Here is a 21,390-nt window from a genome sequence, read left to right as displayed (position 1 = left end):
GACTGACATTGGGCGAGAGGCAGGGTACACCCTGGACAGGTTGCCAGACTATCACAGGGCAGAGACAGACAACCATTCACACTCACATTCACATCTACGGCCAATTTAGAGTCACCAGTTAACCTGCATGTCTTTGGACTGTGGGAGGAAGCCAGAGTACTCGGAGAAAGTAAAAACATGCAAGCTCCGCACAGAAGGGGGATCTAACCAGAAACCCTCTTGCTGTGAGGCGCAGTGCTAACCACTACACCAACATGCCGCCCGCTATACTAAATTCTTAAGATAAAATGTTCTATTTAAACATATGATGAGCTCATAAAATATAATGCATATATATATTTGTAGCAATACAATAAATAAGATTTACCCCACTGATGCTAGCTACAACATTTAAGTGTTGTTTACACATTATAGCCTAACACTTTTTCAACAAGGCTGTAATGTGTAAACAACACTTTAATGTTGTAGCTTTTAGCTGGCGTCAATGTAGTAAATCTTATTTACTGTACTTACCTTTGATACAAGTTTGTGCAACTAATTTTAGATCTGTTTTTATTTACTGTAAGTAATACTTTGAATGCAGGACCGTAGTTTGTGTTATTACTACCTCTGCTCAAGTAAATGATTTGAAAATTTCTTCCACCACTGTAATTTGGTAGCTGAATTCACAAGCTTAATGGTAAAGGTTCATAATTGCATTAATCACTTGACTTTTTTCCCATGTATATGAAGTTGTTCCTCTGTTTATCAACAATCAACATTATAATGACCATCTTTATTGATGACAGTAACAAAGTGCACAAGCATTAAAAACAACACAAAACACAATGACTGTATTGTTAAAAAAACAAGAGAAAAAAGGAGAATATTAAAAAAAAAAAAAGATTATTAAACAATACTACTGCGGTACTCGTCATGATTCCATCATGCAGCAAACCAATACAGCCTCTAGAGGCAACCTGTGCCTTTAATCTTCCTGTACCATTAGTAAAGAGAAATGCAACATGGAGTTCCCATAACAATAATTTGGTCTCCATAAAGAGCAGTTCCCTTATATAGTCCTATACAAAGTGCTAACCAAATGAAGAATAATGTGTGCCTGCGAATACTACTTTCTAACATCCAAGGGATATGAAGTATCCAGACATAGTTACACAGAATATAAAATGTATATATATACTGTATACATTTATATATATAGGACTATAGGCAAAAAGCAATCTCTAAAGCACCATTTTCGGTCAAACACATTGTGCAAATTCATTTTGTCAAATGTATTGCACAACAATGAGAATTAATAAAAAGTGATACATTTATAAAAATGCACTTAGTACACTGGACATAGAAGCAATTCCAAGCCAACATGAATTCCTCATATGGTGTAAAACAGTCTTTCAGAATTAAATTTGCATAAAACGGCAATATCTCACAGCACAGTATAGCACTGCGTTCAATGCAGTGTTGACATACCTGATGTCTGAGTTTTTAAAAAAACAATGACAAAAAAAACAATGAAACAATAAAAACGGGGGATACATATTGAAATAAATCTGCATCAGCATAACAAATAAAAGGTCAACATCACACAGTAATAAAGCAGATATCCAGTTGCCTATGTTCAGCCTGTGTAGAAAGGTCCCGAGGTGCCTGTCAACAAAGCTGGAGGCTGGTCGTACAAGCTGGAAGGGACATGTCTCCCACAGAAGCGTGCAGAGTTGCCAGGATAAAAACTTACAACAGTGTGCACTGCGGCAACCTCAAGTTGTGTGTGATACTATGGCAATGTCCTCATGAGGCCAGATGTCATTAGGAATTAGCCAGTTGCAAGACGCTTTGGAATGCTCAGCAACCGAGCCAGTCCTTTGTGATTTCACCCAACTTGACAATCTTCAAGCTGCTGTCTTCAAGTTTGAAATAGTGGTTGCCTTTGAAGAAGTAGCTGTAATCTGTTAAAGACAAGCATAACACACAGTTCATTATTTGCTTAAGTTCTAATTGCCATTTTAAATTGCTTGTGTAAAACAAGAAAAATGACCATGCAATAATAGTAAAATACGCAGTTTTTAATTAAAGCATATAGACTAACAGTAAAATCTGTTGCATTAAAGGTGACAAGGGTTAAAACATCCAATAAGACTCTGCTGAAGCCAATGTTAAACCTCTCTCTCTGAATCATGCTAATAAGAAAGCATACAGAGGCACCTCTGTAGCGGGGCACAGACTTGCTTTATATAAATATGTTTGTCTACTGTGTGGGGAAGGGACTTCGTGATGCTTACAGTAATGTGTGTATGTTAGGAGAGCAGTAATGGAAAAATCCCTGGTTGCTTGCCACAGAATAAAATATGCATACCACCTCTAACCTCAAGGATACATGGCTGACTCTGTCTCAGAGGAAGTTTACCGGTGGTGTCATGATGTTAAATTCACTATCATATATTTACTGCATTCTAGTTGCAATGCCCTGAAGCTAACATGAGTCATCATGAGGTATTTGCTCAAAGCAAATTAAAGCATGAGAGACATAAAGCAACTGCTCTTCCTCTGACTGTCTTCCATCAACATCAGGCCACAGATGACTCCCTATCTTTAGAACTACTCCCTTTGGCCCGTTTTACTTCCTCATTTTCAGTCAGTTCCTCGAAACTGTTCATTTCTGGCTAGATGGCGTCATTGCTTGCCTGGGTTGTGATATGAGGGGTTTTACTGACATAGGCAGAGTGCCAGACTTGCTGATAGAGCTGACTGGATTTGCCTGCAATCTAACCAGAAGGAATGCCAGCCTGAACACTATAAACTAGCACACAGAGCACCAGCTCTAATCCAGCTATAATCAAAGCACCACAACCACCACAAAATCATTTCTTTCCCTTAGGTCTTCTTAAAGACTCAAACATAGTTGTAAACCGAGTATGCCTTTTTCTGTTTAGTCTCTGTTCTTTGATTTACAACTAATACAGTGATCATTGCTGGTTTATTTCATCACAATTTTTCGTAGCCTTTCCAAGAGTGACTGGTACTTAAGTGTAGCATTTATTTTGTGTTGTTAAAGATTAGTTTATGTTTGTAGTATTCATACTGTCACTAAATGATGTGATTAATTTTTAGCCATGCCAGCAACATGGGTCTAGGGATGGTGATGTCTGTCTATTGGCCGGTCCACCATTTGATCCAGACTGAATATCCCACTATGTCTAACTATTGGATGGATTTCTAATGTACAAACATTCATGGTCCCCACAGGATTTAGACTATTGACTCTGATCATCCACTAACTTTGCCTCTAGCAAAACCATGAGGTTGAGATCTCTGGTTTTTGGGGAAATGCCTGAACTATTGGATGGGTTATCATGAAATTTGGCACAGATATCCATGGTGCCCAGAGGATAAATTCAGTAATTCTTTGACCTTCATGTAGTCACATCACAACGTTGACATTTGTGCTGATGACAATGACTAACATTATACCTGCTTTATATCAGCATGTTAGCATTGTCATTGTTTGAATGTTACCATGTAGCTCAAAGCACCACTGCAGTCTCACAGGGCTGATGGTGTGGCTGTAGACTCTTAGGGTGTGTTCCGAATCGCATACTTTTTCTTTTTACTTTTAGTAGGTACTGCAACTGCCCTTAAAAAGTATGTACTGTATGCACACCATATGCTGGACATACTACTTTCTCACATTATACCCTGAACTTTGACCCTCTTGCTTTTATATCCGTTACCTTGGGGATAAAACAAACGCAACTCAGTGAATTTGCCAAAGACGAAGATCAACCTGGAGAGATCTGAGGACTCTTACTTTGCAATGTATGTAGTTTAGCTTTAAAGCTATAATTGCACAGATTGTAAATTCTAATATATTATATTTGGGACAGTGAAATTACATCAGCATTTCTCTTTCATTGTAATTTTCATAGTTATGTTCCTTTGTTGTCTGTAATATTTATGATTATTTCATTTACTTAATCAATATTCCTATAATAACTATTCCACTGGTCATCAGTTACTTGAATGGACTGTCGTCCGTCATTGCGACTTGTGACAGCTGTCAATCAGCTGTCAAGCTGACATTTGTTTGCCGCTCAGTTGATGTGACACATCGTCCGCTGCATTGTGGGTCAGAGTAGCCAGAAAAGCATGCTGGCTTGCATACTGCAAAATCCAACCAGATGTAGTGGAACATCTTGGTATTTTTGGCATACTGCCTTTGACATACTATGTATTGGGACATACTAAATATTTTTCTGGCATGCTATGTAGTATGGTAGTATGCGTATTGGAACGCAGAGTTAGTCTTGTTCAACTGTAATGACTTTGCTTATGACTGGTCCTGCTCAGAAGATGCAGATTAAAAAATCAGTTTGAAACGTGGTATACTTTGGAAAATGGTTGCCTGTAATATTAAGTTTGTATAACTTATATCAAAAGACCACACTACAAAGCCTCCACTATGGTCCTTTCATTTTTTGATAGGTTTTGTTCATGCATTCATAACTGGTGCTGCTAGCTTCCCATCAATTTTTTTCATTTTCAAATCATACAGATTTATAAGGATACATAATGTAAATTCACAAATTAAAGTAAAAGTTTTTTTTTTACCAATGCCATTAAGACTGAAGGCAGAGTCTATGCCATCTGGGATGCCATTCCAGGAATCAGCAATAAGTTTGGGGAAGCCAGGGTCCATCTTCTTCTTATCTTCATCATATCTGTACACATAATAAGAATGCATTTGTACAGTATAATCCTTTAATGCTTCACAATTCTCCCACATAAACAGACACCACTTACAGCTCTTTAGAAAACAGTCAGTCGTCAACACTATGAATTCCCATGTTGTGCAAGGGCTAACAGAGCTGTTGTGGTTTACAGTGCAGCTTAGGTCACACCAAACGCTAACTAGATCCAGACGTAGCCCAGTATTGCAACAAGAGGTGATGACACCAACAGCACAAGTTAGGGTGTGTTAGACAAGGGTTTTAGATTCACAAATGGTCGTATGAGCTTTGCACGTCCTCACCTCCAGAATTTGTCCCCAGAAAATAGGTAGGTCTTCCTGTTCTTCCTAAAGTTGAAGGCAGCATCGATTTGCTGCAGGTCAGTGGGGAGTTCAAGGCTGGAGAGCCTTTTGGGATAGCCAGACTCCAATGCATCAGCTTTGTAGATCCACATCTCATTGCCTGGAAGAGAAGAATTTGTAATTAAAAAGTAGAACCAAAGATAAAACAACACTGAAGACATATGTTTTATTGATGCAAGGTAATTTGTTTAACACAATATTGTCTGATCGAGGTATCATCCCGTTTTCCTACAAATCTATTGACCAAATATATTATATTGTCAGTGTGAGATCATAGGTTGAATATTCAGGGTGGTAAGTTTTCCCCATAGCCAAACCAGCCCTGCTGTTAATGTCTTCAAAACTGATGGATATATTATGTAACTTTTCATCAGTATTCAGGAAGGCTGTCATATTAGTAAAATGCAAAGAATGTATCATAAACCACTAATAACTATGGTGGAATATCTCAAATGTCCCAAGAGTGCACACCACACACAAGACTGCTCAGCCAACATTCCTGCTTCTCCTAATGTTTCACTTCGCAGAAACGCCTCACCGTTCAGGGAGTCCACATTGTAAAAGAGTGAGTAAGTGGAACTGTCTGTTGCTCTGATCATCATTGAGGTACAGGGAGGATATGAACAGGGTGACCAGTTCATGTGATATGACATCAATATTCAAAAAGACGTAAATCAAATGTTCTCAGTTTGTTTTCTCCTGCATACCTGCAAAGAACACTGTTTTTTCCTCCACTGGGTTTTCATAGGCAGCGTCTATCTTGGCAGGCAGGTCTGGCCAGTAGGTGGCCACCAGCATAGGGCCGTTGGGCTTGCTTCTGAAGTTGACTGACCTGAACAGGAACCTGGCAGAAAGAGAATGAGAGAATGAGTGGGTGAGCGGTTGTAAGGTAGATGAGCTGGGGATGAAATCAGAGTGAGAATGAAAGAAGGGCAGAGGGGGATGATGAGGAGGTGGGGGACGTGTGTGTGTGTGTGTGCGTGCGTGTGTGTGTATGTGTGTGTGTAAGAGGAGGTTTTAGTGCAAGTGCTTCACTGGCCGAGCCAGCCACAATGGCCTGATTCATGAGCATCTGGTTCTCGTTAGGACTGGGGCTGCAGACGCCAGCGGAACAAGACCTATCTTGCCCGGATTTCCAATACACAGCTGCACAACAACGGCAGCTTCCCAAACTCTTTTCCACTGACCTATTTTTTAAAAAGGAAAAGATCAGCCAATGCAAAAATGGCTTGCAATTAAGATAAAATGGAGATGAGAATAAAACTTCACTAAGTTTTGTATACATTTGTCGGGAGGAATAAGGAGACATATTTCAGACTGAACTAACCATCCATAAATTGCATTGCATTATTTTAGCAGTGTTCTTGTGGATCAATTTGTTCATGCGGCATACCAACAATGTCCTGAGGGCTTTTCTGTCTTTTCTTCCTTTCTCTATTTAATTAACAACAAAAAAAATGAAAAAATAATCTGCCTGGTGGCTGGTTAGGCGGACAGACTTACAGGACAGAGCCATATAGCATATATCATTCCGTATTTTACATAACAGCAAGAGAGTTTTTCAAACTATTGCTGGGGCTTCAAATCTACAAGTAGGTCATCCCTTTATCCACATTTGTTGTTATCAAAGTACTGTTAAAATTGTGTGGAAATGCAGGTTGATGTTTATGGTCTGTAATTCATTACAATGCAACAATAATGTAACTGACAAAACCATACGCAGCCATGATGTTCACTTTAATGGATTTTGTATCCCATACACGTTTTAAGCTTGTGAACAGTTTAATGTAAAGTATGTAATTTGCCATAAATGGTCTAAAATGTGCAAACAGACGGGCCTGAGTCATTAAAACCACTAATTTTAGCCTAAATATCACACTCACTGCTTTCCAGTGGAAATATATTTAATAGAAAGGCCAACTGGAACTTATAGGGGTGTTCTTAGTGATAGCTTTATGGCCCGCATTTTTTTTGTCACAGCCACATATAGTAATTAGGTTTCTATATAGTCTTTTTTATTTGTGGTGGCGGAGTCCGCCATTTCCATGCTAGCTTTATATTGCCAACCTAGCACAAGGGATTCACAGGAAAAGGCATGTGTGTAATCCAGTGCACATTTATCTAATTGATAACAGCCTTGTTGTTTGCTGTCTTTACATAACTTGTCAGAGCTGTAATAAGTTACTGCTAATGCAAAGAGAACATATTCTACTGGCATTGATTAAAATTGTTCAACTAGCGAAACACAGGGTGTCTTTTACTGTAAAGCAGCCACAGGAAGCGCAATGTGTTTGTCACAGCAGTGACTGACCACAACCATTCATCAAAAATGAGAAAGTCAGCCTTTTTTGACATTTCTTCATCAGTGGAAATGATTATTTTTGAATGACTTCTTTATTAAAACAACTTGAGTTTTTTGGCTGCACTGTTAACAGACACTCTAGCTGCTCATCCAGTGTTTGCTATAGTAACAAACCACGCTTGCAGTTACCAAAGTAACCACTGGTGTCACCAAATCAACCAGGACTGAAATGAAAACATTAATACTAATATTTAGTTTAACATGGTTTTCCCATATAATAGTTACAACAAACTCTAAAAAGGGACTGGAAGCAGATCTACTCTTGCTCCCTCACTGAGAAATTTGCTTGTGGTAAGTTTCGCTTTCTGCTTTCTCATGCACTGCTCGCACTATCTTGACCAGGGAAAGAGCAGATTACATCAAGATGGCTAACGTTAGTGTTAGAGGAAACACCAGAGAGATTCAGCCATACATGTCTGAACCTCAGTCAGACCCAGACTCAGATAAGGAGTCTATTGTGCACCAAATTTGGAAACTAGCAGATGCATCAGAATGGCAAGTGTAGTTAGCATCCTTTATTTATGTTGTTTGTTAGCTTGTAGGCTGACTGGCAGTGGTTGACACCACATTAGTGTTTGTGAAACATACAATAATATCTGGTACGATGGGGTTTCCAGTAGATCGTGAGAGGAAGCTCCAGGGTCCTTGTAGAAAAGGCTCTGTTAGCCTGCTAGTTAACGAGCCAATTAATCACCATAGCAACCCTTGCCCAGGCAGGCTCCGGAAATCCCTGTAATGCAGCAGATACTCTCTCTCCCAGGTGGTCAGTGGGAAAGGACCGCCACCAAGTAAACTTTGTGTCGTGTGCATAGATCATTAAAAGTAAGTGGACTGATCAATTGCCTGTTATATGATTAAGTTGATGTTAGGTACCAGGCTTTTGGTTCGGTACACATTACAAATCAAATACACTGAACTATCAGACACACGGTGCCAAGGAACGAGCCGCCTCACAGCTACAGACTCTACATAGCAGCTAACCCAGTAGCACAGTAACAAACACAACCCCCGAGCCACTGCGCAGGAAAGGACTAACTTCAGCAGCTAAGCCAGTAGCACACACAGTCATGGCACACACACCCTACAAACCAGGGGACAAGAGTCGTTGCATGGCTATAGCCTCTCGTTCAGCAGCTAACGTTAGCACAAAGCACACATTCACAGCAGTGAGCAGGGTAGATGATACGGCCAGATAGACTGAAAGGTACATCACTTACGGCTGTTTAGTTTGTGTTTATTTGATTGTGGCATTTAACAGAGATCTTTTTCCACATATTTATTGGACTGAAAGAGCTAAGAGAGCTTGAGGGACATTGCAAAAGACACATAGTGGGCAACAGAAATTATATTGATCCTATGTGCTCTAATGTCAGTGGTAATGTAGTATTTAAATAGTAGGGAAGGGGTGTTATGTTCAGGATTGTTCCAGTGCATTGTCAAGCAAGCTTAGGCCCGCCCAAAAAATCCTGGACACAGAAATGGTGGAAAACAGTTTAACGGTCTAACTCCACAATTTAGTGCTACATGGCTCCCAGTCTTTTCACTTGTTTTCAATAAGTATTGTCTAACATGTATAATGCGTTTAGAAATAAATGACTGACTTTGCTTGACCAGGACTCTAACAAGTCTTTTCCATCCAGACTGTAATTCCTGCTTTGTACAAAAAACTGCAAAGCCCATATTATGTTAGTTTCATAGATTTAACATTTTAAAAATCAAGAACATTTTTCTGGCATTTCGACTCCTTTGCTGTATCGAAAGCGCACCGAACCGTGACACCACTGTATTGAACCAAACCATGAATTTTGTGAATTGTTACACCCCTAACTAATACTAACTCTCGGTACTGACAGGTCTGCTCTTTGCTGGAGTTTTTAGGGTTTTTTTGCTGGTGCTGCATTGAAGTCTGTTCCTTGTCCATATGTGTTTACCGTGTGAGACGGCGATTAACGCGATTGGCTTTTGTATTAATGACGTACGTAATCCAGCTTGCCCAGATTTTATTGGTCTATATTGCAAACAGCCTCCGTTGGCTACATGTTAGGATACAAGCTCATGACCATAGTTAACTTGCAGCAGACCTCTTCAGTAGGTTGGCCACACTGTTTCTATGAGACAGACATTATAATTGCCTTCTCCTTAAGCCTCCAGACAGACACAGTTTTATGCTGAGCTCAGGGAGTGCTATAAGTATTACTCATTGCATCAAGTCAGGATTTGTCCTACATCATAAATTTGCTGAGCCAGGAGAAAAAGGGGGGGATCCTACTTTTACAATGGGAGAGTCAAGTGAGCATTAGCCCTGGAACCCAGAGGGCAATGCTTTTTCTCTGAAGCAATAAAACTTGGCTTGTACCAGAGCTCACAAACCTGACATGGCCTTCAGGCAACTCATTAAGTCTCTGTGAAGGTCAGAACAACAGGCCTGTACTGAAACTTTGCTAATCTCAGACTTCAGAGAGATATACTGTACTCTACATTCACTTCTGTGCCTTGAGATTACTCTGTCCTCAATTTCTTCCCTTCACATCAGTTCTTAGTCTTTTGGTGCTTGGGAACATTTTCACATAACAACTAAAAATCACATTTAGAATTGCTTGAAAATATCACACTAAGCCTTGTATAGTTACACAAGAGAGCCAACAAGCACTGTGAGCTACTGAACAATAGCGCACTATGATGTCCAGAACGTCTTTAATAAGTCAACTAATTAAAAGTGAATGCAATATATCTATATACAACTTTGTAATTCTTGACATACTTCAGCTACTGTACATGGCGGACCAATGTGTTTTTCCCTTTATGGCTGAAAGGGATTGCTCTGGATTGTAATAGTTAATACATTTGTGAAAATTGGCCCAGCTACAAATACCCAAACAATGGTGTAGCCCCTTGTCTCAAGTAAAACATAGGGAATATAATGAATATCATAGCTTGCAATACCCTGCAAGCACCGAAATGGCATTTTGGCATCTGCATGTTACAATTAATGATAGGACTGCAATTCCAGTGTCCTCTTATGAGATCATTCGGTCATTAAGAGTTCAGATGTTTATCAGGTATACACTCGTCTGTTGGTTTCGTAGTTCATTTAACTTTAGGTGACTAAAGCCTTATCTTAAGTGTGAGCAGCCGAGCATGAAGTTTCAGCCCTGCTAGATTTCCAAAAAATTGGCCAAAGTTTGTCTGTGCTGCTCTGATGATCACTGCAAATGTGTGGAAGGGAGCCACGGCAAGGTGAAAAGTCATTCTGTATTAAAGCAGGATTTGTGAGCAGGATTGTGGCTTGTTTCTCACAATTTGTAACTCAAGGTTCTCAGAGAGGAAAACCAGACCAACTGAAAGACTACACTCTTCGGTATAGAGGTATGCTGGACTGTTTGCTTTGGACACATTTACGGCCATGACAGGTATATAGCTGTTAACTAAGAAATTGCAAGGAGTCAATGTTTCAGCACAGCTACAGTAGAAACATTAACACATCGTAGCTAACAAGGATGCCATTTGTGTTTTCTATCAGTTCCTTTTCTGTCACATTATTGCATTTGTTCTACATGACTCTGAGGAGAATTTGTAATGAACTTCAGCTGTTGTGATGAGTATGTTTGCCTTCCTACGGGAATATACAGTGACTCACAAAGACTGTTGATAAAACCACAGCACTTTGTGGAACTCCTCTTCCACACAGGGCCAGCCAGTAGACACAGTGAGCTTACAAGACTTTGCATTCACTGGCGCCGGTGGAGGAGAGGACGGTTGACTGTGTTTATGACTGATGACTATTTTGGTTGTCACTGCATGAGTGGAGGAATAGTTTGTTTTTCCCTCTTACTAATTGTCACATTATAAAACAAGCATTTAAACCACAATCTTCAAGTGGCACAAGATTGTAATATGAGAAACGGTAATTAACAAGAAACCTCATGTCAAACTGCTCATTGTTTGCAAGGAAATGATTATGAAATCCCACTTGTGTAGGCTGCCATATTTTTTCAAGTAGGCTATTGGGTTTGTTTGTCGTTCTTCCCATAGATCACAGACAGGAAATTCAACAAGATGTTGGCAGTGCTTGCAGGTTTCAAGAGAGACAAACATGGACTTCATATTGCATTTATGACTCAGAGAACTAATGAAAACATTACAGCTAGCATATTCAAACAACATAGTCAAGACCTTTGATTTTGGTCCTAATGTGAGATATGTATACTGAAGTCTGGTTCAGGTTGAACAGTTATGACTTCTTGTTTGATTAGATTACCTGTCCTTGAAGAAGAAGGTCTCTCCTCTGATCTGTGCTACAGCATCAAACACAACTGGCTCTGTACAGATGTCCATTGGAGTGACTGGACCCTGGGTTGGAGGCAAAGGCTTGTCTGTTGGCACACCTGTTTATAAGAGATTTCCAAGAATATTTCATCTTTGAGGGAGTGATTGCACATTTAGAGTACATGATTCTTTCCTGGCATCTAATAAGAAAAAGACACCTTTTTTGTTCTAGTATTAGGCTTAATCCCTGTCCAGGAAACTTGCCACACATGACATTTCATCTCACCATAGAGCTCCTGGATGCCTTTGATGTCATCATTAGAAAGTCTGAAGTCTTTAGTGAAAGTGTAAACGGGGGCCATCAATGCTCCAGGGTCCTGAGAATGCTCCAAGCCAAGGGCATGGCCAAACTCATGGGCTGCCACCAGGAACAAACTGTAGCCTGAAAACACAGCAATGCAATGACGAAATGTCTCTGTAAACTGTGAATACTAGGCCTGGGTATCACTTAAGAAATAACAATACCAGTACCAGCACCATTGTCCTTGAAGTCATACCGATACCAATAGAGTACTTTATTTGATAACTTTTCTTTTTCTCTACCTTATTTGAGACCCAACATGTGAACTGAGAAATGCAGCTGCATAAAATGCTACTTGACACCACAGACATGTAGTATAGCTATATTTTCATTTTGGTGATATCTTGGCACACTGAAATGGCAACTCTGTAAATACACCATGCAACACAGACTGTATAGACTGTATAGTATTGTAGCTGCTGTGTTAATGGGCCAGTCACACTTGCATTAAATCCAAGAATGCTAATTAGCTGCGAGCAAAGCCATACAAATAGTCTTTTTTTCTCTATATCTGGGTACAAAAGGATCAAATGCAGGTATTGTTTGACTAAAGAGATTTTGTTACTACTTGCTACTGGGTTATTGAAGTCTAATAGTGAATAGTCCTTCATAAAAAATTCCGATAATGTACAGTAAAAAAAAAAAAAAAAGTAATTAGATGATATGATTAGACCTTTCAGTTGCTACAGGGTACCAGTGGTGGTCCTTCATGGAGTATGATGATGGGACATGATTAAGATATTTCTCTGGAATGCCAAATGACTTGAATTTTTCTCATCAGGACAATTCGGACTAACAACCTAACCTTGATCTTTACCTTTATTTTTCTTTTCATTGTGATTGTGCCAGTAACAAAAAGATTAATGGATACACAAGAACACGTCCATCAATACTATTCATACCTTGGTCAGGACAGAAACCCCATTTGCGGTCATCATCGTAGCTCTTGGTGCTAGCGCACCACATCTTGCCATCACTGCGTCCAGATGTGGTACAGGCCTCATAGGTGTCACCCAAGAAAGTGAAGGGGAAGACACAGGGGCTTCCCTCTGCATTTCCTCCAACTGTCGACATGGCTGTGAGGAGCAACAAAAGGTAAAACAATAAAATATGTAGTGAACTGGTTCATTCATATGCCAAAATGTTTCTTCAGAACAGTTTGTACTGTATTGTGAAGTGAGCGCAGATGATATTGAAAACAGCATGATGAAAGCACTGGCACAACACGCATGACATCAATAACTAATCCACAGGGCACAAAACCAAAAAGCACCCGCCCAAATTGATTTTCTTTCAAAGAGAGATCATTTTCAATCTGGCAACACTGGTTAATGCTGTTTTTTTTTGTTTTTTTTAAATAATCATTTCTAATTCAGCACAAGCTATCACGCAAGGGTTTATGACAAAGGTACTTTCCTAATCGATTAAAACCAGATAAAAGCTCCAGTGGTGGAACCTCTTTCTGTCTTTCTCCCTCCCTACTACACTACCTAAACCCTTAAAACCAGTACCACTGACAGAATGGAAAATGAGTCCTACCGCTGCACATTAAAATACTTTCACAGCCATTCAGCAGACCACAAGCAAGACCAAAAACCCAGACTGGAGCATTCCTTTCAACCGACACACGGCAGGGCACCATACACTGCACATCCAAATACACAAAGCCAGTAAAACGCACTGTATGCATCTAAGCAACCACATAACCCTTAAACAGGACTAGGGTTGCAAAATTCCACAAATAATCAAGGTGGAAACTTTCCGTGGGAATTAAGGGAAATTAATGGAAAATAATGGGAATAAATTGAAATTAGTTGCTAACCCCTATATTTACCATATCATAAGCAGACATAATCCATGTCAGATGTGCCATGTGATGAGATAGCTAGCAATAAGTTAACTAACAGGAAAAGATACTTTGAAATTAGAGCTGACAGTGTGGGCTGTGTGCAAACCCAGGGTTAAAAGAACACATCATTGATAAAATAAATGCTTTACAATAAAAAATAAATGCATATAGATTCATTAAAACTCCTCAATTAACATGCTCTGCCAAGCTACAGTGCATCCCACATGGTAACAGCTAGCTCGTAAAAACTGGCAGAAGGTGTTAACAAGTTATTAACTGTGTGCTTTGCTTTCTGCTAATATCTGCTCGTTAACTGAAATATCCTAATAAATATAAAGTATATCCACTCCAGTAATCAAAACTTAACTGAAAGCACAAAGTCCTTTGGCTCAGACAGGGCTGCATGTGTGATGGGAGAATGCACTGTGCATGTAGAGGGTTAAAATTTTACTGAATACCTATCAGCAAATTATCTGGAGTTTAATTAAATGGGCTTACTTTTAACTAAAACATGCTAACTCTAAAATTTAACCAACTTTAATAGTGTAATCGTGCAAAATTCCTGAGCATTACTTGCTTTGAAATAAACAGAGGCCAATGTAAACAATAGTATGTCTGCATTACAGAGATCAGAACAGTAAGTTTTTACTTGAAGCAGTATTTTATCACATTATCGGCATAACAGGCAGTGGATGACATCACCTACCAGTTTCAGGGCAGAACCCAAAGGTTTTGTCCTGGTCATAGTTCTCAGTGGTGGCACACCAGCGGTAACCATCATCCCTGCCCTGAGTGGTGCATCCATCATACGAGTCTCCCATAAAGGTGAAAGGGAATTTACATGGAGCGCCCTCTGCGTTTCCACCAATGGTGAATAGTACTGTAAAACAAATATCAGTAGAGACATTAATGACATTGTATACGGTGGATTTGACCTCTGAGTGATGATGCGAGATAAAGGTGCTCAGAGAAGAAGAGAAATCTGAATAAAGAAAAAAGGTGGAATGGAAGTATTTTTCATCATGCTAATCAGAGCAGACGTCTCCAGTACAAACAGGCCTCACTCATGTTCTCACATAAAACAACTCAGTACATGTGTAGTTTGGCACTTAGCTGTAATGAGTATGTGATCATGTTAGTACCATGGACAGCAATACAACACAGATAAACAAAATGTTTAACAAAGCCCAGTGTTCTAAAGTGGGGCAGTGACTTGGAAAAGAAATATTCCATAATCCACTCCAAACAAAAAACAACACTTTCCTGGCATACTATTCAGCCTACTTTCTTTCTGTCCAAAATCAGCAGAACAGCTTGGAATATAGCAAAAAATGTGATATGTGATACTTTGCCAGTATTGAAGACGCTGCTTCAGATTCAGTTTAGCAAGTAGCAAGTAGGGCATGACTCCACTGCTGCTGAGGTCAAGTGGGGCCATTGAGTTACAAATCTATACAGACACCACATCGCAATGCCACATTGTTGCATCAAAAAAGAGAACAGATCCACATGATGAACTTACATTCATGGGGGCAGAAGCCGTATTTGCCATCTTCATCAAAGTTGTAAGTGGTTGAGCACCACAGGAAGCCGTCGTCACGGCCCTGAGGTGTACAGCTGTTGTACTCGGTGCCCATGAACAGGAAGGGGAATTTACAGAACTCCCCATCAGCATTGCCATACTTCACCTTCACCACTGTTGAAAAGATTAAGGATCTTATTGACACTTGTCCGATGTAACAATAACTTTTGTTTTTACTACAAGCTGTTTAAACTTTTTATATTACTGTCATCCATTTTCCCAAACCAGTATAAAGGTGACGTGATGTTAAACTGATGAACTGCATACGTCAAGTAAGTAAACTAATATTGTTTTGAACTAAACAGAAACAAGTAGCTACCTGGACTATAGGATCATTTAAAAAGTAGGATTTTAAATATAGTAAGCATCTCAGAAGTATGGTAAACATGGATTGCTGTAAAGGGAATAAAACTTGATATAACTGACATAATAGTAATAATAATTATTTTTTGGAAAAAAGGCATTTTAAGTGTTGTCAGACTTTGTTGTGCCAGGGGATAGACAGAGAGGCAGACAGACAGGAAAATAGGTTTATAGATTACTTCTGCACAAATGCTGAATTCAGACAAGAGGATCAGAATAATGGGAAATACATGAAACTATCTGGGTCAATGCGTGCAAACTTAAGTACGTGCAACAGAGATTTTCTTTTTTTTCTATTCAGCTTCCAGATGGCTGAGGTTTGTCATATCGTGTGCCAAAAAGTTCAGACAAAGTTAAGAAAATCCGAACAAAGAATTGAAGAGTCAAATGTATTATCAGTGTCAAAAGTTGGGTAAGTTGGCCCTGACATCTGATCAGTGTTACCTATGATTTGATTTGAATGAAAGACAGTCACCTATTTTTCACTCAGTGCGTCTTTACACAAATTCATACAAATTAAATAAATCCTGACTTCACAAATCACAAACAGCTGAAGCAGAGGATTTGCAACACTGTTTTTTTCCTCTAAATAGTGTTTCTCCATTACCTTGGCCTTCTCCCAGCGTCCACTGCTCATCATCATCAAAGTGGGAGTCTCCCCCAATTCCTGGCCCTGGAGCGAAGGCATGAGCCAAGAGGCCGTCTTTGCCGTCAAAGGGGTAACCATCTCCGTGCTCTGTCAATGACATCATTCAATATTAACACTTCAAGGTGAATATCAAAGCTAGTAAAGCTGCGCAGCTATTAGCAAGCCAGTTAAACGGTGAGAGAAATTAAGACAACAACAATATTTCTGAGGTAATGTGACATTTGTGTGTGTTTAAAACATCAAATATTCCTTAGTTTCACATCTTCTTGAGTAGTTGTTTTTGTTTGTGTTTTCTTGACCGGGGCAGCTCTGGCTAGACAGAATGACATTGTAACACTGTCTAAATACCAAATGGTTGTTTTAGTTGGAATGACTCGAATGACCTGCATGAAGAAGTATTCCTAAAATATAGGTTGGCAGTGTTAAGTCACTGTAATAACATGTAGTCTGTGTTAGTGCTCCTTAGTCATCAGTCAACGAGGCACTGAACTTCTGTTCAACTGTGTCCTGACTTGGGTTATGACCTAACATGGCTGTATTTATCCTCTTGGAAGTGCAAGGCAACTTCACGTAATCATAACTTAGTTAGGTAAGTGCTTAAATCTTAGAATTCTAACCTGCAAGAACATTCCTGTGCCCCATTGAGGCAAGTGTTTAAACATTCACTACTGTTTCCAATATCCAAAGAAAAGAGATCAAAACTGAGATGAAGATGACAGATGTGACAGTCAGCAGGTTTTTTGAGGTCACATGGGGACATTTTAATAAAAAATAAACCTACTTTTTTATGGAATTGGTGTTGCAGACACACACTACTTAGTGTTCTAAAATAACAAGTTTCACCAACTCATATGTAATGATTATACTGCCCAATAATATAGAGATACCCTGACTATAGTTCAGCTGACTACGTTTTTTTTTTTTAAGTACAGTATTTTTTAAATACAGTGCATTATGTATACACTGTCTACATGGCATACCATTGCGGCCAAAGTTAATCATGATGTCAGCCTCTCCGTCCATGAGGCGGGTGAATGAGAGTGGGGTGACGTCACTCCATACTTTGAAGGCTCTGAAGAAAGCATCGTTTATGACTTCCTCATCCAGGTCAGGAGAGTATCCAAGGATCCTACAGAGTTAACAGAAAGTCAGTTTCATTCTAAAACAATGACAAACAAGGAAAGTGAAGACGAAATATATGAAAAAAACAAAAAGTGTGTAATCAGGACAGTGATGGTGGCTTTCTGAGTGTCATGTTTGGAGAATAAAAGATCTGTTTTCTTCACATCAGCTATGGAAAAGCAGCTAAACAGCGCCAACAACAGTCTATGAATCATCTGGTAAAAATGGTTCCTGAAACAGTGTTCAGCCACAGACCCTGTTATATGCCTGTCTACACAGTCCCTTTCTTAAAACAGTCTAAGATCTCTCAGACGCTGTTGTCTTTGGCTTGCAGTCTTCCTTACAAACACAGAGGCAGACGGGCTGGAATGATCAGGGCACACAAAACCGCTGATATAAATAAACCGATTCCACATTGTTGCAAACCTCAAACAGAACAAAAACAAAAGACCTGACACACACTGTGTAGGAATGCTGGTGTAAGCAAGACACAAGATGCAAGCGCTCAGCGACCGTGTGGATGGGGGCTGGGTGGACTTGGAGGTTGAGGGGAGGGTGGTGGGGGGGTCAGGCTGGGCCAAGCTGTGGTTCATCTCTCAAAGTAAACAGACTCTGGCTTATACTTTTGTGCACTCATCAAACACTGCTTTGGGAACTACTTTCAAACTGTAGTGTTGTTGAGTGACTCAGACATATTTCGAGTAATATTTCTCAATACTTAAGGTTGGATTTACGAGCAACAGTTGGGTGGGGTTAAGTTATTTTACCTCTCAGTCGCTGGTAAACATCATATATGTTGTTCTGATGTGATATATCAATGCATCTCAGGAAAACTTAAGTATTGGACCCAGTTCTAATGTTATTTCCTTTCACATGAACCATACTGCTTAAACTTCCATGATGTCATTATTTGAGTATTACCAGCTTGGAGTCAGAATACAGTGTAACCCAATGCCTCTTCAGTAAATGTGCAGGTAAAGTAAATTCCCTGACCTGTAGGTGATGTCTTTCTTCTGCCACATGGGTTTCCTGTGGAAGAAGTTGTAATTGGCCACATCTGGTACGCCACAGCGGGGCTTTTTCATGATATCCACAGTTTTGGCATCAATCTCTCCAGTTTCTTGCAAAGCGAAGAACTTTTGCATTTTCTTCAGGGTGTCCTTGAGCACCATAAGGTTACATCTGTCTTGTGGGCATCCATAAAACTTATTCAGATAGTGCTTGAGGAGGAAAAAACAGACAAACAAATGGTTAAACTCTCCTGGATTAACTATGAAATTATTGCAATTATTCGATAATGTACAATGTACAACCTATTCCCCAACAGTACAGTTCTCATAGTTCAGGAGGAACTTCTGTTACAGTTACTGTTCACAACTGACTGACCTACTTAGACTAGTCTCAGGAAAAAAAACAAAAAAACAACCAATAAACTTACCAGAGCAACTTCTTTGTCTGTTTTGGGAGTATCGTCTCCAGGAAACCTAATAATAGGCGAAGGGGCAGCATAAGTTGCTTGAAAAGCGATGAACTGAACCAAAAACACTTTCAGAACAATCCGACGACAACTTAATATCGTCGGAGAGCCCATTTTGCCCAGTTTAACAGTATCTTCTGTGTACTAAATGCCGTTCGCTGTGAGCTGCACTCCTTTCACCCCGTCAGCTTGTGTTGCTTCTGCTCCTCAGCAGGGTTTTTTTCCTCCTCTCCTTAACGGGACATCCTGCACCCCGGCTCTGTGAACTTTCTCAGTTCTGCTTGCACATGCACTTTTTCCTCCGACAGCTCTCTGCGCAGTCTCCAGGTTGGGAAATAGGCGCGGGGGAGCTCACAATCAAACACAGGAATGATTTCATGCTTACTGGCTGAACTTCTCACTCGGCCTTGTTTTTGCAAACTTGAAGTGACTAAGAGGGTGCTAACACGGGATTAAAAGGAAGAATGTCCAGAAATGACGGCTGATTATTAATGGACGGTCAGTCAGCAGAGTAAATGTGGCGTTTACAGGGCCAGACCTAGCACATTCGGCCCCCTGGGCTAGTGTACCCCCCCACCCCACCCCCTCGGCAGAAATAAAAAAAAACAACAAAAAAACAGAAGTACTGCAATAATATGTGACAAGTCAAACGTACATTTGTAACGTTGAGTATTATAATTCCACAAAATGTTTCAGTTGTTATTACCTGACATGCTTAGGCCTCCCTACACATGTGCAACGTTTGATAACCAGTTTCTGTACCCCTATGTTCACCTTTGGGGTACCCCACCCATAAAGGGGTGTCTCTCGCCCTGCCTCTCCCCTTTGGCTGTTGTGCTCCATGGGAGAGATAAGCGATATTGCTCTTGTGGTAATTTCCATGTGTTAGCGCTGTTAAGCTACATTTATAATATCATTTTATGCTAACATAATCTTGTGTCACTTGATTTGTGTAGGGGCTGGAGTTTGTATGGTTGTGTATGACAGCGGATTTTTGTTTTTGCCACCTGTTGTCAGGTATGTTATTGGTTTCATTGTGCTTAATTGAATGTAACATGGCATGCCCTTTTGCTGTTGTGCTCCGTAGGAGAGGGGCTTGAGTTTATATGGTTGTGTATGATGGAGGATTTTTGTTTTTGCCACCTGTTGTCAGGATAAATAAACAGAGATTGTCTACAAAGATATCCACAGTCTGGGCCTCTTTATATCTACACAACTCAGACATCACTAGAGTCCACCAGTTACACATGCATCATTATCAACATACAGACCATTAGGGGTGTGCCCTATCATCTCGTTCAAGATAATACTGGTATACTTTTTAATATCATATGAAAAATTCATATTATGATACTCGCGATATTTCGACTTGTTGACATATTGATGTCATACTGTTACCCACGGCAACAACAAGCATGGCTGAAAGTGAAATTATTACAGACTCTGCAGTGGTTCCAAAAAGATAAGCAGCTTAAGTAGCATGGAATAATCTGTGGCATCATTAGGCCTGGGCGTCCTGAATGTTTTATGAACCACCCCGGACTTTTCAGACTCTTAATGTTTTATGAACCACCCCGGACTTTTCAGACTCTTTTAGTGAGTTGCCCCTCAGAGGGAACTCATTCAGCGGCTCCTCTGGCAGCAACGCAGCATCTCTCCCTCTCCTCTCTCAACGTGCGCACATAGTAGTCTGTGTTGTCAAGCGATTTTGACATAAAACTTTGGTAAGTAATCCTATGTGACGCTCGCAGCTCAACAAAAAACTACATATATGTCAATGCAGAATAGTTATTGTAGCTTAGCAGCCTGTCACAGGTTACAGCGTGATGATTAGAGGAGAAATGGCAGAGCATACAGGTCCAGGTGGAAAAAAAACACAACCCAGTCATTTTGTATTGTATACAGAATCTGAATCTCACTCTGAGTTACTGTTGTTGTTTACAAACTAAAGAAATTAGAGAGTATTTTTACTCAGTTTTTACTGAATATTTGAAGCAAACTGTTCGGCTGACATGTAAAACTATATCACTTTTGTTGCAATTCTATTTTTTAAATTAATAACAATTTTTTAAAACTAATTTGTCATATCTTCAAAAATATCATTATCGCAAAAATACCCTGAAAGATCGTGATATTATTTTAGGGCCATATAGCACACCCCTACAGACCATTTGTTTTATAAATCTCGTGTTTAGGCTCATGTCTTTTCAGTTTATTAATGTAGTACATAATAATTCTGCTTTAATTTTGTATCAGATTTACTGTTAAAAGGA

The 21,390-nt window shown here is 39.7% G+C and overlaps 1 protein-coding gene across 1 annotated transcript; it reads right to left on the bottom strand.

The window, feature by feature from the left end:
- Positions 1-756: 756 nt before the first annotated feature.
- mmp2 (matrix metallopeptidase 2) lies at positions 757-19,382 on the bottom strand. The gene is made up of 13 exons (XM_050049333.1): positions 19,079-19,382; positions 18,634-18,860; positions 17,499-17,647; positions 16,477-16,605; positions 15,447-15,620; positions 14,631-14,804; positions 12,978-13,151; positions 12,001-12,156; positions 11,707-11,833; positions 5,794-5,930; positions 5,027-5,186; positions 4,606-4,715; positions 757-1,946 (listed from the first exon to the last, which is right to left on the bottom strand). Exons 1-13 carry the CDS (start codon positions 19,229-19,231, stop codon positions 1,843-1,845), a joined length of 1,974 nt encoding a protein of 657 aa, XP_049905290.1. The 5' UTR covers positions 19,232-19,382; the 3' UTR covers positions 757-1,842.
- Positions 19,383-21,390: the final 2,008 nt, after the last annotated feature.

The sequence above is a fragment of the Epinephelus moara genome, chromosome 1, assembly GCF_006386435.1.
Source record: "Epinephelus moara isolate mb chromosome 1, YSFRI_EMoa_1.0, whole genome shotgun sequence".
Taxonomy (NCBI): domain Eukaryota; kingdom Metazoa; phylum Chordata; class Actinopteri; order Perciformes; family Serranidae; genus Epinephelus; species Epinephelus moara.
The sequence above is the reverse complement of the archived record's forward strand: the minus strand, read 5'-3'. Positions and strand labels throughout refer to the sequence as shown.

Coding starts and splice junctions, on each gene's coding strand:
- mmp2 (XM_050049333.1), bottom strand. CDS start 19,231: ATGGGCTCTCCGACGATATTAAGTTGTCGTCGGATTGTTCTGAAAGTG. Junction 17,648..18,633: donor AAGAAAGACATCACCTACAG/GTCAGGGAATTT, acceptor TTAACTCTGTAG/GATCCTTGGATACTCTCCTG. Junction 16,606..17,498: donor GATTAACTTTGGCCGCAATG/GTATGCCATGTA, acceptor TGTCATTGACAG/AGCACGGAGATGGTTACCCC.